At 49.5% G+C, this 19,017-nt stretch overlaps 1 protein-coding gene across 4 annotated transcripts in view; it reads right to left on the bottom strand.

Moving 5' to 3' along the window:
- Bap60 (Brahma-associated protein 60) overlaps positions 1-19,017 on the bottom strand; it is a 334,908-nt gene that overhangs the window by 128,281 nt on the left and 187,610 nt on the right. For all 4 annotated transcript variants that reach the window (XM_065439899.1, XM_065439898.1, XM_065439900.1 and 1 more), the window contains one exon: positions 1,422-1,712. In XM_065439899.1, coding sequence (XP_065295971.1) covers positions 1,422-1,712 — 291 coding nt within the window. The remainder of the gene's footprint in view (positions 1-1,421; positions 1,713-19,017) is intronic.

Genomic DNA, 19,017 nt, shown 5'->3' with positions numbered 1-19,017 from the left:
GATGAGCCCACGCCTATGCCCACGCAGGCGCACACTTTGGCCACGTCGCAGATCGTTTTCAAGATACACTGCCCACATGGTTGCACCGTAATCAGCAGCTGCCGAAGAAGAACGTCCCTCCCATCTCCGCCCCGTGCCTCACACGCAACGCGAGTGGACGCGCATCTTTTCTGCTTTCCTGGCATGCCTTCGCTTGCAAATACATCATACGGCACACGGTTCCAGCACTCTTCAACTGCACACGGAACCTCATGGGAGAGAAATGACCTGCAACGAAGATGATGGCCGTGCCTGCGCAAATGCCTCTCCCTCCAGTTGGGCCCAAACAAAGGGCCGCAGATGGAAAGAGCAAAGCTGCGCGGCCTGTGCAGCGACTCTCCCCGTCCACGATAGTGCGCAGTTCAAGTTATCAGTGGCAGTGCAGATTTCAGTGTGAATTACTGGGATGTGTTATAGTATGTTGCTTTCAATGCATTGCTGGATGGACCGCGGTGGCTACTTTGAATTATCCGAAATTTCGAATTACTGAGTTGTGAATTAACTAGCTTTTACTTACTAGAGAACAGGCAATGGAGCACCATTGCTTACATTTGTTTTTCACGAGGCCGCAGCTCGCTAGCCGAGCCACACACTGCATCCTGCTGCTCTCCACAGTCCACGCTTTCTCCCTTCAATCATCACTCGCATGTACTTGCTCGGCTGCTCCCTGCCACTTTATTGTGGCCTCACACGGCCTCTCATTCGTGACCCTCTATGGTCACCATATCAACCGCGAGCACTTTTGAGCAGGCATGGTCAGCCAGCATGCGAGCCCACAGCTTTCAACGGTGCGTACATGCCACATCATTCGTGGGCATCTGCATGACAACTGCTTTCTTACACAGTTCAGTTTTGGTTTTTGAAGCAAAACTGTCCAGAATTTGTTTACAGTAGTAGCGTCAGCTTTTTGAATGTCTGGAACAGGTGATTCTCAGATCGCTGGCTTCAAGTATTGCATTAGGATCGATCACCTTGACTCTGTGTCAAGCACGCTGTCTTGGCACAGTGCCAGCAATGCCTTTGCCCATTGATGCCCATGTGTCCAGTCGTGATGCATGTGAAGGTGACTAAGAATATTACTAGTAGCATTTAGGAATGGTTCCACGTGGTCTAAGTGCAGCCAGAGGGTTTCTATTTTCACGATTTTACTTTATCTTGGAACTCCGCTTATCTTGAAATTTTTTACCTGTTTTTACAGCTTAGAGTTAACGGGGGTTTACGGTACTTTAAAAAAATCAATGCACACAATGTCACGCTGGTCTAGTCGGCATCCCTTTTGGCACATATCCTATGAGCCAACAACCGATTATTCAGACGGCCCAAACAGGACAGCCGAAATCTCTTGCAGCGCATTGTCTTCCGCAGGCAACATGCGTGCTCACCTGGAACCCATCTGTCTCGGTGGTGGTGGGGGTGCGATGCCACTCGACGAGGTGGTTGTCCGGCCCGTACAGCTCCTTGTCCAGCTCAATGACCAGGCTCTTGAAGAAGGAAGAGAACTTGCGCTTGGCACCCCTGGCTGCCGACTCACCCTTGGGCTGCTCCTCCAGCAGGCGGCCCTCGACCCGCAGCTCCCATGAGGGCACTGTGGCTCCTTCGTCGTCCACGTCCACGCCACACAGCTTGCCCGGGTAGAACGTGTTCGAGATGAAGATGCGCAGTTTGCGCTTTTGCTGCACACGTCAGTATCACACGCTCAGCACACAGTCCACCGAATATGTAGGCAGGCGAAAGGCAACGACCATTAGTTACCACTGTTAACAAGTGGCTGGTGCTGGAAATATGGGCGACAAAATCTCATGTACATTGCGCACCACCTATCATCATCGCATTTACTGCAGGCAAAATTGTTGGTAGCACATGTGCATCCCTAGCCACGAGCAGATTGGTCTCCCCTTCAACTGTTTCCACAGTTGCTGATCTATTGGTAAGGATCTCATCGACTTGAGCATTTGTGTTGCCACAAAATTTTTTCCTCGCACTCCACCATTGCAATTTTTGTGCTTATGCTACTTTCATGCACATGCGACTCGTGCTGGATGCCACCCTGTGCACATGGTGGACCGAGGCTTTTTGCACGTCATGCTCCACCTGACAAGTAGGCAGATTTATCATCTGCAATATCTTTTTCGTGTTTTGCAAGAAAACACCAGTACAGTAGACTTCCGTTAGTTCGACTTCAGTTAATTAGATTTTTCATTTAATTCAATCTTGACTGAAGGTCTCAGTTGCTGACCGTGCGTGTATATTGGCCCAAACATTCATAATTTTTATCCTAAAATTGGCATTCACAGGATACTTCGAACTGGACCAGTCAGCATACATGCACCTAACCCCTATGGTGACTACCCCAACAATTCCTTTATTGGCAGCTTCTGTCTTGATGGAGCTTAAGGAACAATGAATGCACTAAGCATACATCATTTCTTGGTGAAAATACTGATTTTCAGCTCACCCTAGAAAGATTTCCTAGCAATAACGATAGTTCACAATTGTCTGATTACGGTATTTACCCGATTTCAATGAGCACCCTTTGTTTTACAAGAAAATTGGGTTGAAAATCACTTGTGCGGTGCAATCGGTCACAAAACCGCCTTCATGGCCTTTCATATGGGTTACTGCATAACACAGCTGTACTGCGGCAAAGCTGACATTAGAAAACAGGCTGCCATTCTAAAAAATTGGGAGTTCGCTAAGATTCCTGCTTTGCTTAGGAGGTTTAATGTTATTTCTACTGCAATGAAGAAGAAGTGCACCGCGCAGAGCTCTGCAGCCGGATCGCCAGCGCTACGGAAGTGGGGCTCGGGCTAGACATTATTTCTGGTGTGACTGGCTGAGCCTATGCTGTTGCGTCTTCCAATCAGCGTAATTCATGTCATCCACAGCAGTGTCGGACTTTTTTGTCACAATTCGTGGAGGTCTGCTGGGTCTCCTGTAATCCTGGAATTGCACAGCCAGACTCTCCCTGCCCTCGTGACCACCGAAACCACCACCTGCTTCCCAGGCTTTGTATGGCCCGGCCTCCCGTCTACAGTGGCGCTGATGACCACAATTTTGATGACTGGCTCTCATCCTATGAATGTGTCAGTGTGAATAACAAATAGGATGACATCGTGAAATTACCCACCGTCCCTTTTTACCTCACTGGAACTGCCCACTTGTGGTTTTGGAACCACAAAAGCGAAATCCCAAGCTGGACTGTCTTCAAGACAAAGTTCAGCTAGATCTTCGGCCGCCCTGCTGTTAGAAAACTTCGTACCGAACAGCGTCTGCAGTCACAGTCTGAGCAACCTGGCGAGACCTTTACTAGCTATATTGAATATATCATGGACCTCCGTAAATGGGTCTATGTGTCAATGACCAAGGGCAATACAATCGAGCATATATTGAAGGGTACCGATGAGGACTCGTATCAGATGCTGATTTCGAAGAGCCTCTCTACGGTTGCTCAAGTTTTTGAGCTGTGCCAAAGCTATGATGAGCTTTACCGACAACGCATGATCACCTACTGCCCTGTTCCACATCAGGAATCGTTATCAGGTTTAACCCCACCTTTTAAAGATGCCACCTTCCTCTCGCAGATCATGGCTTTCCTGTGGCAACAAGTTGCTTGCCAGCTCTCCCTCACATCCAACCCCAGGGTGTCTACCAAGTTGACATTTCCAAATTCCCCGAGTTTTCCAGGTTTTCCCTGAGTGCTTTTGCAAAATTCCCTGAGTGATGCAGAACTATGTTTTATGTCAAGACGCGCTGAAACCATATCGCCCTATGCTGTCACTCTCTAGTAAGCATATGAAAAAAATTTGAAAAAAAAAACGACTTAATCCAATTTGAATACTAAGAAGTAGTGTTTATGTTATTCAAAACAATATAAGGGAGGGGTTATTAAAATGCACAGCAAATAAAATGTCTTCGAAAAAATTTTCAAATCGAGTTGGACATTCTCTAGCACAAATAAAAAGAAGATGCATACAGAAGCAAACATTTTCGAATATGAGCTATTTCTATGAACTGATAGCATGCTCAGTGTCATGCAACTGTCCTGACATACTCTCAGCTCGCACAAGACGCCTCAGTGTTGTGTTTCACTGCTTTAAAGAGTTTATATTGGTTTGGATGAGGGACACCTGCATCTCAGCATCAGCCAACAATTTGTTTTTTGAGCGCAGGCTCCTTCAAAGAAGTGGTCGTTCATTCCTCAGTGCGTCGATCCTTTCTGTTCTCGTCCTCCTTTCGCCGCGCGTTCGCCCCACGGACCATTTGAAGAATACTCTTGGTCAATTTACAGTCAACGTCCAATTTTTCAGACCCCCTAGGGGCCGCGAAAACTTCCGAAAAATCAGGCAGTCCGAAAAAATAAATTCATGTCTTTTACTGCCCTTAAGGGCTAAAATCGACACATGTACGTCTGAAAAAGCTCTGAATGCCTGTCAGTGCACTTATTAGGCATATCGGTGCTCCTACTGCGACAGGCGAGGGCGCGTGCACACGTGTAAAATTAAGAAATACATACAGTGCCCCGCGACAATTGCCCCTTCCTACGCTTGTACGCTTCACCGCGTGACACGACTGTAATGTGGCGAAGCAGACTTTCGGGAAAGAGCATTATGCAATGCGCCGTGCTTTCCGAGCTTCGAAGACAAAATTATTGCTGTCAGCGGAGAAATGAAGAAACACGGCACCGAACGACAAGAAGCTTAACAGCGAACGTCGAAGCAGCTAGGCCTACCGTTGCCGCAGTGGTGGCCACGGCTGCCAGCGCATCTGCGTGCGAGAGCACCGGTTCAAGGCGGCGAGGTAATCAAAATAGGAGCGGTGGTGGTTTTCATTAATGCCGTCTCGGACCTGCGATCTCGCAAAACGTTTAGAAAATCGGACGGCGAAGAGTTCTTGCGTCTGAATTTTCAGACGTTATGATACATTGACTCTTTGCGGTACGTGGTGGTGCCGCGAAGCCGTCCGAGTTATCGGGAATCCGGAAAGTCGGTCGTTGACTGTACACTGGCAACTCCTCCAGCCGACGACGATTCGTTACGAGTCCTGTCTGTTTCTCGAGCCAGCATTACCGCGACTTTTGACCCTCTAAAAAATTACAGCTAATTTTCCCTGATAGAAGCACAAATTCCCTGAGTTTTCCCTGAGTTTTTCCAGACTACTCAAAATCCCTGAGAATTCCCGGTTTTCCCGGATGGTAGACACCCCGAACCCACCGGAGTTCACCCCTTATTTCGACCCTACGACACGTTACACAAGAACAACCATCTGAGGTCCTTGCAGAAGAGCAGGCAACTCAGGTCACTGCCCCATTGACTTACGCCGACGCCACTGCACAACCACAACCACCGATGTTTCAGGCGGCGCCTCCAATGCAAAGCCCTGTTTTTACCTCCATGCTGCCACGACCTCCAGTCCATCGAGTAATTAATCCCTGGCGCACAGCGAACAATTGGCCCGTCTGCTATTTCTGTAGTCTTCCCGGACACGTTGCATGCCAGTACCGCTGCCGTCCACTTCATCCACCTGACAACCGACGAGCGTAAGACCATCCGCTGTCTTACGCTCCAGACCGCGAATTAAAACTTCCCCATCCAAGACTTCAACCAGTTTTTGACTGTCGTTCTTCATCTCCAGTCTTCACTCGCTCTACCGAATACGTGAACGTCCCTCTACCGCTGACACTGAAAACTAACCAGTGCGGTTCCCGAGGCAAGAACTGCGTCACCGTCGCCAAGCTCCAGCCCTCTTCTTTTGCCATCAAACATTATTTATGTCACTGTTGAAGGTGTCTCTTTGCTTGCCCTCAATGACACAGGTGCCGCCATATCTGTAATTGCCGCAAAACTATACCGCTCAATACAAAAAGTCACGATGCCTTTCTTCAGTCCATTACTCCGCACGGCCACAGCACAACACGTAAAGCTGGTGGCGGCATGTACCGCCAGACTTGAAATTCAAGAAGTTCTCTTCATAGTTCAGTTCGTCGTTCTTTCCTATTGCTGTCACAATATTTTTTAGGTTGGGATTTTCTCTCCCATCACCAAGGTGTCATTGACTGCTCTCATGCAGAAGTCGCCTTCGCTTGGCAATGCCACATCTCACGACGCTGTGCTTTCCTGTGCCAAGGTGTCCCTCACTGATGACATCCAGATACCTCCACATACATCAGTTCAGGCACCTGTATTCTGTTCCGTACACCTGCCACTGGGGCATTCTGAAACGCTTGCCTTCCACAATAGTTTCATCACCGCGATAGTCACATTCAATAAATCAAGCACACCATGCAAGTGCAGAGCAGCTTTGGTGTGTTGTCTTCGAGTGTAGTGGCCACAGTAGGAGTTCTGCGCACTGACTACAGTTGGTTATGGCCGTTTTAGGTAAAATAAATTGAATAAGGAAGTGTGAAATGTTTTATTTTAGAAGAATCAACCAAATATCTTTCGCGAAACAACGCGTGTAAGGCGCCACCACAAACAATACTATAAACTACCACCTATCTTATCTCTACTACACTCTACCACAAATAGAATGCCAAAAGACGCCAAAAGACGTGTTCGTTTATTCAATATACGTCGAGAGGACCCATCGACACCATGACGTTAAAATGACGTAGGCTGGAACTGCTAAAAGGCGCTGTTTATTTTCCGGTTTTGCTAAAACCGCCAATCAGCATGCGCCATTGGCAGAGACGTGGCCAACGCGAAAGTTCTGCGGAAGGTGAACGTTGCAGAATATGGGCACTGGTTTCGATCATCGCCAGTTCTCACCGCTCCCAACCATGCTGCTTGGCCTTTAAGTTCGTGCAATTCACCTTCCTGTATACGACTACTTCTCATTCCTGATTACGCTCTTTGGCGGCGAATCTCTCGGCACTGTGGAGTTTTACAACACTCTTACTATGTTGTAACTTCCTGTTGGATCGTCAAAGGTCAACACCCACACTGCAGTCCCGTAACTGCTACACCACCTGAAGACGTTTTCAGCTACGTCATCAACAACGCCTTCAATCCCAAGAAACTCCGTGAGCTTCTCCATCTCCTTGGCAAATTTCGCCCTGCTTTTGACAGGCATAGCACTTCTCTGGGCGAATGAGAACTGTATGTCACTGGGGGGCCACCCTGTTTATCTGGCTGCATATTGTGCTCCGTTTTCACCTGTCCCTGGCCCGGCCCAGGGCCTTGCCCGCCCCTGGGTTTACTCTTCATCTTTTCACGAAGACTTCTGCGACAAGTGGACACCATTTGCCTCCCGGTCCAACACCAGGCTGGCCCTCCAGGACCTTCCAAAACTCCGAAGCGGCGCGGTGCTGCACTAACCCTAACTCGCCAGGCCTGTACCTCTGGAATGAAGCGTCTCACGAAGACCCTGCAACCGACCCCCACCAATGCCCCGCTGGCCTCCTCCTTTACCGCCGCCGGTGCCACTGTGCTTACTCTGTCAACGCTCAATGCTACTAGCAATGTGAACATTTCTAAGCCGGCAGCCCTGTCTCAACCAGCTGCATTACTGCACTCCGCACACGCCACCATGCATATTCCAGCCACATTCAACGCTGTGAGCAATGCTGAGAGCTCTGACTCGACAGCCGCATCGCAGTCGGCGTTCGTCGCCTCAACATGTATGACCAAGCTCCACGCCGTCAGCGACGCCAAGAGTCTCAGACCCCAAACAGCGTCGCAGCTAGCAGCGTTCACCGTCGCCGCCACAGATGCCGCCGCGTCTATTTCAAACACATTAGCGCCAGTTGCAAAGAGCTGCAATCAGACATCTGAATTGCAGCTGACCGCGCTTGTTCAGCCGCCTCCACCGGATCCACCACTTTTGCCGTGCTGGACAGTGCAAACTCTATGCCCGCCGATGACATTCTCAATGTTTCGAGCTGTGTTTGTGTCGCCCCTACCTCCTTGACCACCGTGTATCCGGCTGACGACTCGTCAGCAGAGATGGATTTCATGACGTCCCCGGACAACAACCATAATACGCCATCATTGGAAAGCGGCTGGAGCACCGTCGGTACCAGCCGTAAACCTGCCTCCACTGCCTGCCCTCGCACCGAACTCATCTCAGTTGGGATCCAACTTCCGCCCGGTAAGCTCACTCCCAAGCTGCCTCTTTACGACTAGCTCGCCGCCATCATCTCCGACGCTCATCTCTCCTCCAAAACCAGTGCAGAGATCACTCTCTAGGCCAAGCCATCTCAGAGCCTTGTACAGTAAAAGCTCGTTAATTCGAACCGCAAGGGGAAGCCACTTCAGTTCGAATTAACGAAAGTTCGAACTAACGAAAGTGAAGGAGAGCAACAGTACACTGCGATTAGGAAGCAGTAGCGAATGTCAGAAATTTGGCGTGTCAGAAAGTGATGGCGTGTGCCGTGGGCACACGCCATCTTCAAGTCGAAGCTCTGGGTCCGACTGTGCCACACCACCGATGTCCACCGAAACGAACGTTAGCCGAGGCTTAACACCATCACAATGAATCGCGACGGCCGATACCTACTAAGCTGAAAACAGAGGTACACAACCGATGAAGACTGCCGAGACAAAGACGCCGAACATGTGAAGGTGGCGAAGGCCCTGATTCGTTGGTTCTTGATTGCAAGCGCAGCTGCGACGTACTTGATTCGCTGTTTTTTGGCGTTTGCCGTGCCATCTCCGCACAGCATTAGCAGCTGTACAAGATTTGCAAAGCCTCCGAGATGCGCAACGGGCAAGAAGTCTCGGAGGTTACGTAGAACGGAGAGGTGGCAGCCGCCGCTGCCTTCATTTTTTTCTGATTTTGCCTTCTCTCGCCGTTCTCTCCGTTTAGGAGGCAATACAACCTTGTGTGTAGGCAGTAGGCACGTTTCTCTGGCCGTGTGCCAGGCGAGCGTAGTTTGAATTATCCGTGAGGGATCCTTCTCGCGTTCGAATTAACGGACTTTTTTATACACAGACTTCTGTGGAGCTTGGCCGGACCAAATCGTACAGTTCGAATTATCCATAAATTCGAATTATTGAAGTTCGAATTAACGAGCTTTCACTGTATTTCTGAAAACACACTCCGCTCTCACTGCCCAACTCCGACTCTCTCTCATGCATCTTCAGCTCCGCGGTAAGCCAATCACCGTCAAAACATATGGCCCCAATCCTCCCATTTCATGCCTCGGCATCATTCCTAACATCGGCGGTCACTTTACTCTTGCTCAGCTCATGCATGACCTTGAATCATTCTCGACCAATATTCTCGCTGCTCGTATGATGGGCAGCACTGAATGAGTGCTCATAACCTTTGCTGGCACTGTCATACCCCACTTCGTGTATTTTAAACGCGGCGCTTTCCAATGCCGCCCTCATAAGCCTAAGCCCCCCACATGCACCCGTTGTCTTGCTCTCGGACACCATGCTCACCATTGCCCTCAGCACAATGTTCCGGCCAAGTGCCGCTGCTGTGCTGCTCCTCTACCCGCAGATCCTACCGCTCCTGTGTGCGCCCAACCATGGTGCATTCATTGCCAAGTAAACACACATCCCTCTTTTCACCCCACCTGCCCCTTCCTGCTTGCTAAACAATGCGAGTGTGCCAAAACAGCATTTCTCCGTCGCAAAACTTTGTGCTGGGCCACGCAGCCCACCCCTTCCTCTGCCTCTTTCGCTAATCACGCATCTCTTTCACCTCAGGCTCCATCACCTCCGGGCTCTTACGCCGCTACAGTGAAGGGGCAAAGCCACCTAGAAAAAAATGTAAGGCCTCCGCACGCCGGAGTGACGTCACGCCAGTCATATGGGCCGGACAGTCGACGCCGTCGGCGTCTCCGCGCCTAGGTTCGTTGCGCTTGCAGTGTGTCTCTTTGCGCGTCGCGGATACTATGGCATGGGAAAATTAGTGCCGTCCTTAAAATGACAGCAACCTATAAATTCAGATGCTTCGTTTCCAAAGCAAGACACGTATAGCTGACGCAAAAAATAAGGGGGAGCCGCTGGTTCACCGCAGTCAACACCACCATAGAAAGCAGCATTCTTTCATACCTTCCTTAGATTACTTGATTGGCAACATTTTTGTTTTTTGCGTGTATCGCAACACGACCTGCCTTATTGTGCTTGTGATGTTTGGTCAGGACTAAGACAAGCAAACTGCATGCTGCTTAGTCCCTCAACTTTAGACGGAAGGAAAGAAAGAGGAAAACTGCACATTGAAGACACAGAATATACTTTATTCACAAATGATAAGAACTGCATTCAGAAACAAACATTTCAAATCTTCCATATACAATTATCATTCTCACTCTTGCATTGCGTAAAACAGTCCTCGCTAGACACACGAATACCGAGGTTAATTTTATAGTGAAAATTTTATCATTATAGGGTCAAGCAAAACTAATTCTCAAATAGAATAAGCTTCCGTCTTTGTTGTACCATTTCTTGTGGTTATTTTATTTCCACCCGCCTTGTTTGCAGGCCTTATTGGTGTTCATAAAATACTGAGATAATGGTGAAAAGTAGGTAAAAAAACGAGAGGCCTACTCTCAGTCCTAAGGGAAAACATGCAATTAATGGATTGCGGTGGCATGGAGAGTTCGAATCATAAACAGGTAGCACAATGCACTAAATAACATTTGAATTGGCCAAAATGCAGGGTTTAAATTTTGATAATGTAAGCAAATAAGTCATAGCTATGCCACAGGTTTCTTTCTACAAGGGTTCTGTCAACACAAACACACGTAGATGTTCAACAAAACAGAGCTTCATGAATAAAAAATAAATAATGAGAAACGTCTCAGGCCTTCAAGGTCTGCAATTTTCGGTCGTTCTTGGCGTTGCGTAATTTGTCGTTTTCTGTGCGGCACAAGTTGTTCAGCAGCGTATTCGCTGCAGCACTTACAACATGCCCCATTACCTCCTGTGCAGGATGACCGAAATCACACACATCGACATCCTCAAAGTCATGAAGGGTAGCGAACACAAGGCCGACAAGAGTATCTTTCTGCCTAGGAAGGCTGAAAAATCGTACGGCATATTCTGGCGTCCTGAGCTTGTCCAATATAATTTCAGTAAAAAGTACAGCAATAACTACAACTGCTCGTGGAAACTTCAGGCCACCCCTTGTCATCTTCGTGATTAATGCATTCTCAGGGTCATCTAGATCGACGTCTTGCATCACAAGGCTTTCACTGCAAGATGCGCATGTCAGCTTTTTTAGAGCTGCATGGGCACAATAGCCGGCAACATAGGTTAGTGCCGGTAGCCTTGACATTTTTTTCTCAATGTCGGAGTTGGTCACAGTGACTTGAAACTGGCCGTTTCCTGAATGTACACTTGTCTCCAACGTGTTCGCGCTCGGTGGTAGTAGAATGTCCAAATCTGGCAGGTCCAGAACCTTCTGCAAACGCAATTTGTTTTCAGATTCATATATCTGCCTTATAGACACGTGGTAATTGGCACCAGACAATTGCCGGTACTTTCCAAAGCGATCCTCTAAGCTATCAGTTTGAAATTTGCCCAAAAGAACATACTCGAAATGAAGCTCTTTGAGACAGTATATGGCAAGTTTGTGCAAGGCATGGGTAGTGTGGCTGAAAGCTATGTGCGTTTCACGTGTCAAGCGGCCATTGTCATGTTCGAGGCTTCTCCAGTGATCAAGCCATTGAACTATTCTCTCTAAGAATTCTAGTTGAGGACATGACGATGAAACTATTGGACCTTGCAATTGATCTCGCAACCGCTGTCCTTTTCTTGGCCTCTTGACGTTAACAATGTTCCACCAAGTCAAAATGGTGTCGACATATTGAGAGGTTTCCTTTGCATGCTGGAACGTTGCAACACTGAGAGCAGCAACAGTAGATGAGTTAAAAATCTTTAGGCCAGTTTAACGTTCTGCCGTTCCATGTTTGAGGGGTTCAGTGCCTTCAAAGTGAGCGTTGGTGCTAGCTTCAAGAGCTCATGCTTTTCAGCTTCGTGCAGCTGGCATAATACCTTGAAAGATGCTGTAAGTATCTTTGGTTCAGCCTCATCACTCTTCGGTTCAGGAAAGTACATGCATTTGCCAATGTTTCTTTGATTCAGCCAGTTATTTCTTATACACTTTAGTATGTGAACTGGGTCGACCACAAAAAACAGCGGTCGTGATGGGTCAGCAGGATGCTGGTAAACAATGCTGACACTTGCCGGCTTAGCGAAGTAGGACATGGCTTTTCTGTTTATGGAGTTATTGTCTGAGATCACTGCGATTATTCTAAAACCAGATGCCTCTAGATCAAGAAAAATCTTCCGAAGGAAGTCGTGCAGCGCCTTAGCATCGATTTGTGCCACAGGAAGGATGTGTACAACATCCTTGTTTGAAGAAAGCAGGCTCTGTATCATAAATACGTGGGCAGTTTTTGCTGCAATCGATGAATTTACCGCAGCAACAGTAACCAACCCAGCCTTGTAATCAAAAATGATTGAAGGTCAATCTCATCAATCATTAACGTTACAGTCTTTTCATGCTCTTTATATGTGCTTACAATACGCTTTGCATAGGAAAGAAAGCTACATTCCTGCTGCTCCGTTTCAGGGCGTACATCGTACGATGAACACAGTCTTCTGATCGTATCGGGATGCGGCGTCTTAAGCTTCATCGAACTTCTCGGGAATCTATATGCATGAGGTGAAATTGTGAACAAAAGGCTAGCAAAAACCAATAAATCGGGGGGATATCGGCCAGCATCATTCAAAACAAGATCAACTTGACTCTTCAAGAATTTAAGCACTTCCAAATGCCATTCTTGCAACTCACATGCGAAATGTTTTCCACTTACTTCCTCTAGCAATGTCGAAACCAATGTCAGTAGCTGACGGGCCTTTTCAGAACGCTCAGTGCTGATATCCTTACGTGTCTGTTCGATCATGTGTAACACACTTTTCAAATCTCTCAAGTCGCACAGCTTTTCAGGAACTAAAACATCACCACACTTCCTCACACCCGTTTCATCAAAAATTGGAGGACGCTTAGGCTTCGCCTTCAAGAGTGGAACGCGACAGCGTTCCCGTCGACCCGCCAAGAGGTGTAAGACAGTGGGCTACGGCGCAGCGACTACGCGCCCCGCATCGGACGCGGTGAGCGTCGAGCAGCGCCGCGTTCGGCGCGGCAACGAAGTGTGCGCCTGAGCAAGCGACGCGCGCTTGAGCCTTAGAAACAGCGCGTTTCTAAGGAAACACCGCATTCACTAAAGACGCTTTTGTACAGCTTTGAAGCATCGAACTCGTGGCTGAGTTGTAGAGTCTCCGTCTCACACTCCGGAGACCCTGGTTCGATTCCCACCCAGCCCATGTTGCAAGTTGTTTTTTATTCATGAAGTGCCTTCTGGGGTTTATCGCTCACGGCCGACGCCGACGACACCGGCTTTTCTGCGACACGAGCTCCTTAACGCTGTCGCGTTAAAAAATACTTCGACGCGCAGGTCTGTGGACACGATCACCGAAGTACGGACTGCAGGAGCAGATTGAAGTGACAAGTACAAAAAGAAAACCTTGGAGCCCTCGTTCAAAACTGTCCAGAAGTCCGAACACTGAAAGCTTGGGAAGGCCTTCAGCAAGTCCGCAAAGCTACCAACCAGATTTTTGGCGTCCTCTTCTGCTTGGGTTTGCTGAGAAAGCATTATTGCTTTTTGCAAATATGTGGTTTCCAAACGCGCTCTTTTGGCAGCCGGCGCTTCTCGAACACACACTTGCGGACGCGATAAATAGGCAGGGCAATTGGGAAACAAGCTCGGAACTGCAGTTTTCTTCAGACGGATGTTTTTCATGGCAACTTCGACCACTTTTCCTGTCTTGACATCCATGTAAGATGTCGTCTTCAAGTAATCCGATGGCAAGAAATGCTTTTCACAGAGCTGAAATTAAAAAAAAAAACAAGCCGTTACAGGAATGAAGCTCGACGAAAACGTTGAATTTACAAGCGCGTCGACAGGTGCAGAGACCCATCTATTGTGCACGCGTGCACGAATGCATTGCGCACTATGCTGACGAAACCTATTCGTCTGGAAACCCAGAATAGCAATAGAGAGAAGAAATACTTACCACTGCGTACTTCGTTGGCGAGAAGTCTTTCCGAGGAACTGCTCTCATCCATGCTTCCCGAGTGGCTCGGTCAGATGGGAACTTGTGCACTCGGACACTTTGTCCTCCGTCATAATTGGACTTGCAGTTTGGTGTGTAACAACAGCCAGGCATTGTTGCGCTTCCGTGTACGACGAACCACGCACAATCGAAGAAAAGCAATCGCGTTTATGGTGCAGCATGCCCCACCAAAGCCACCAAGCAAATGCTCCTCGCGTTGCCACTCTAGCGTTGCAGCCATGGAGAAAATTTGTTTTCAGAACGCGCGCCGTGTTCTAGAAACGCAGCGCTCCCCCATCTACCGCTACCATCCGACTCTCATGACGTATTGACAGGGGAGAGGAGGTGATGCGGTGGCCTTACATTTTTTTTCTAGGTGGCTTTGGAAGGGGCCCTCGGTGCCAGCGTCCCTTTCTTCCACTACTATACCCTCCCCATCCCTGACTGACGAGAACCGCTCATTCCATCTCCAGCTCACAATGCTGGAGCGTCACCAGCACGAACAGCGAATTTCCCAAAATTTACAACAGCAAATCCACGCATTGACAGAAACCCTCCAGACAACCACCTCCTCTTTTACATCCCAGCTTACCAAGCTAAATGAGTATCTTGCCACGTTCATCACCCTGTCCTCTAATGCCCAGGTCACCCCATTGGCTAACCTGGCAGCAACCACCACCAACGCACACCACACTCGCTTGCTTCAGCTCAAAACTTCGATTGTCCGGATCCTCACCACCCTCAAAGCCCAATCCAAGCAAATGGAATCCTTCGCTTCTATGCTGGGCTCCCTCCAGGAGTCACATCCCTGGCCAAAAGGAAGGAACGTGTCCCCGGAAACTCTTCTACCTCTAACCTATCGTAGATGGCGCGTGGAAAGGACCTCGAGATTGTGCAGTGGAACTGTCGAAACCTTCGCCACAATAAGACCACTAGCATTTCCTCACCCGCCCCTCCCTGCCCCATTTTCTCCTTCTCCAGGAGACATGGAAAACCCGCACCGTCCCAGGTTACCGCGCCTACCATGCCATGACGGGCACGCCGCTTGCGTCCATTTATGTACATAGCGACGTGCTCGTCGAGCCACTTGATATCCCCTCCAGCCTACATAAATATTTAGTTGGTGTGGTATATTACCAACCTTCTTCCCGCATCTCACTCGTCCTTATGTCTTGCTACAATCCCCCTGTCACATCCTCTTTATTCACTGCCTTGGGCAAGTTCCTTCATTCTCTTCTCTCAACCATTCATCTTCTCCATGGGGGCGATTTTAGTGCCTCTCACATGCTCTCGGGCTACCCCCAGACCGTCAAGCCCGGCCGCCTATTCCACTGTCTTGCCCAGGAACGCCACCTCACCCTTCTTAATACTCCTGGCTCCCCTATTCGAGCGGGCACTGTCTCACAGCGCTCTGACACTCAACCTCTCTTTCTCTCGGGGCTCCCTTTCCTTTCACTGGCAGGTCACAGCTGAAACCCTTCTCAGCGACCATTTCCTCATTCATATTAGCGCCTTGCTTTCCCACATCTCTCGATTGCACTCAACTACTCACACTGACTGGCACGCATTTCGCACTAATCTCCTTTCTGCATCCTTTGAATGTTACGATGATTGGACATCGCACATTTCCGCAGCGCTTTCTACCAGTAGCCATCATGTTCGCTCTTGTCACCCTATCCCAGACCCGGATCCTCACTTTCTCCGTTTATGGCGTCGGCGGAAAAGTCTCCAACGCTCTTTGCGCTCCCAACCCCAAAATACCCAACTTTCCTCCCGGGTTGCTGCTCTGCGGGCTGGGATAGTCGCCCACAGCACGTCCCTTGAGCATTCTCATTGGAGTGCGCTTTGTGGCGGCTTCGACTTTGCAGTGCACTCGCGATCCACATGGTCCCTTTTTAAATCTTTCTTAGGTACGAAGCCTGCCCTTTTTCCCACTCTAGCAAAAGCCCTCACTCACAGGACTCCCTTCAATATCTTTGACAAGCTCACTTCTTTGCATCTCACACCTTCCTACCAAGCCTAGTCGGGCAATTCTAACCCAGAGCTCGACCACACTTTCACTGTACGGGAGCTCGAAGCTGTCCTGGCTGCTAATGCTACTCACTCGGCTCCCGGGAGTTGGTGTATATCCATCACATACACCACACTCCGCAACCTCCCCGACCACTCCAAGAAATTCCTCCTCCAGATTTTCAACAATGCTTGGGACAGTGGCTGCTTGCCGAACTCTTGGACATCCTCCCTTATTTCTATGATTCCAAAGCCAGGCAAGCCTCCCTCCCTCTCTAACCTTCACCCTATCTCCTTGACGTCGTGTGTTGACAAGACCCTTGAGCGAATGGCTTTGACTCGCCTCTCTGATTTTATTGAGCCGAGAGAATTCTTCCTCCATTCTCTTACCGGCTTTCGTCGCCATGTCTGTGCACAGGAGATGTTCCTGATCTACCAGTACACCTTTCTCTTGCCCAACCCCAGCCAGATCCACGCTCTTATGACTGTTGATGTCTGCAAGGCCTTCGACGGTGTGTGCCATGCACATCCTGTCTCAACTCTCCTCCCTGGACAGCGGCAACCGCATGTACTCTTATCTCCGCTCCTTCCTCTTTAACCGAGTGGGCACACATCTCTCCGACCCCCACCCGCTCACCCGTGGCACTCCTCAAGGTGCTGTTCTCTCTCCTACCCTTTTTAATCTTGCTATGACCCCTTCCGCCTCTCAACAAGCCCAAATTCCTGACCTCCACCACATCTTTTATGCCGACGGCATCACCCTCTGGTGTTCGTCTGGTTCTCCCGGTCATGTACAGGATTCGCACTAAATGTACAGAATTTGCGCTTTGCACTTAAAGTTTTCATGGATTCACACCAACTAGCCCACCAACGCATTGTGATGTACAGGACACTCTGCAACGTGGCCTCGATCTCATTAACTCCTTTTTCTCCACTGCCTGCCTGTCTCCTGCTCTGCAGAAATCTGAGCTTCTCCTTCTTAACTACTCCTCATATAAGCGCTCCCACAATGCCCTAATCTCCCTCCACATTTCCAGCTCTCCCATTCCTATTGCCCCCCAATGCAAAGTTCTTGACTTCTCATTGCATGCAGCCAAGAATGTGCAAGCCCTCCACCACGTTGTCAGAACCTGTCACTTGGTAACTCACCTCCTACGGCGCGCGGTCCCTTGGCACTCGGGCCTCCACGAGGCTCATGCGTGCCAAGTAGCCCTTGCGCTCACCTTCAACAAGTTCCTGTACTTTGTACCTTACGTTTCCTTCACCCACACTCAGCTTAACACCCTCGAGACTGCCCTTGTGGGCTGGTACAAGGCAGCTCTCAACCTCCCTATCACCACCTCTACTGCTAAGCTCTTTGCCACAGGCCTCTTCCATCCTCTGTGTTCTCTCCCTCTCCACCACGACTCCCAGCTTGCCTGGCTTTCTCTTACCCGTCAGGGTCAGTGGTTACTGGCCCAGGCGGGTATCTCTCCCATTCCCGCTTCTACTTCTACCTCTCCAAAATCCACTCCGGCTCCCAATCTCTGCATCTTCCCCCTCCCGTCCAATATGTACCCTGTCCTGCATGCCGGCCGTCGTCATGTGGCCGCGCAGCATCATTCCCCTCTTTTTACTACCCAGGGAGTAGCCTACACGGATGCCTCTTTTATAGCTCCTCGAGGTTCCTGTGGCTACACAAACTATCATCCCCACCTCCCAGCACCTGAAACTCCCACAAGTGGGCCGTACCTACACTCTCCAGATGCACTCTCTCTCAAGGTCATTGCCATTGTACATGCCCTATAATCATTTCCCTCCCTTCCCTCGCTCCCAGAGTACACGATATACACCAACTCCCAAGCCGCCATTCACCACATACAAAACTGCACCCTACCCCATTCACTCCAACAAGAGGTCGAACGAGCGGTCTCTGCACTTCAACCTTATACCGTTTTCCTCCGCTGAGTCCCTGGGCATTCGGGGATTGACGGCAATGAGCTGGCCCATCAGCTCGCCCGTGACGTTTTAATCGGGCATCGTTGATCCCCTGGTCCAGGCCCTCGGAGGATTCTGGGGGACTCCCCCTGCGCCGCACTATCAAGGAAGTTCACCTGCAGCTTCGTCTCGACAAGCGCCTCTACCCTCCCCCTCATCCATCACTCACGGTGCCGGAGGCTCGCCTTCTGCAGCACATCCAAATTAATGCACTGGTTACCCCTTCCCGCCTCTTTCTCGATCGCTCCGACCCCTCCTATCCCAACTGCCCCTCTACTTATGCAGACCTATCCCACTGCCTATTTTACTGTCCGGCTGCTCAGCAATCAAGTTCCTATCCTCCCCCTTCCCTTTCCATCACCACCTGGCTCGAATGGCTTGGCGCTGAAGGTGAAGACCAGCGTCGACTGGCTACCCAGGCAGTCGATATGCTCGGCCTGCAATTTTGAGCTGAATGAAAGCCTTATACTACTACTACTACTACTACTACTACTACTACTACTACTACTACTACTACTACTACTACTACGTCACTGGATTGACACCGGTGCTCACTCACCGCTATGGCAGCGACCATACCATGCATCGTTGACAGAACGCCGTGTCATTGATGAACAAGTAAGTGAAATTTCCTCTCTTTATTAAATAAGTGAAATGCTAAAATGTAGCGTCATTGACCCGTCTAACAGTCTTGCAGCCAGTTCCATAGCCAAGCCCGGCCAAGCCCAGCCAAAACTCGTCAAAAGCCAAAATGGCAGTTGGAGCGCGTTGCCTACTTTAGCCCAGGCGGGTTCGCAGTGCTAAGTTGCGACGTATTATGCGAGAACGCTTTCACAGCTACTACGTAACAGCGGGGTTCCTTATACATTGCATCCTATGGAAGCTATGCCGGGACCGGATGAAAACGACGTAGCAGCCAGGA

The sequence above is a fragment of the Dermacentor albipictus genome, chromosome 1 (genome assembly GCF_038994185.2).
Source record: "Dermacentor albipictus isolate Rhodes 1998 colony chromosome 1, USDA_Dalb.pri_finalv2, whole genome shotgun sequence".
NCBI lineage: Eukaryota > Metazoa > Arthropoda > Arachnida > Ixodida > Ixodidae > Dermacentor > Dermacentor albipictus.
This window is presented reverse-complemented; position numbering and strand designations above follow the sequence as displayed.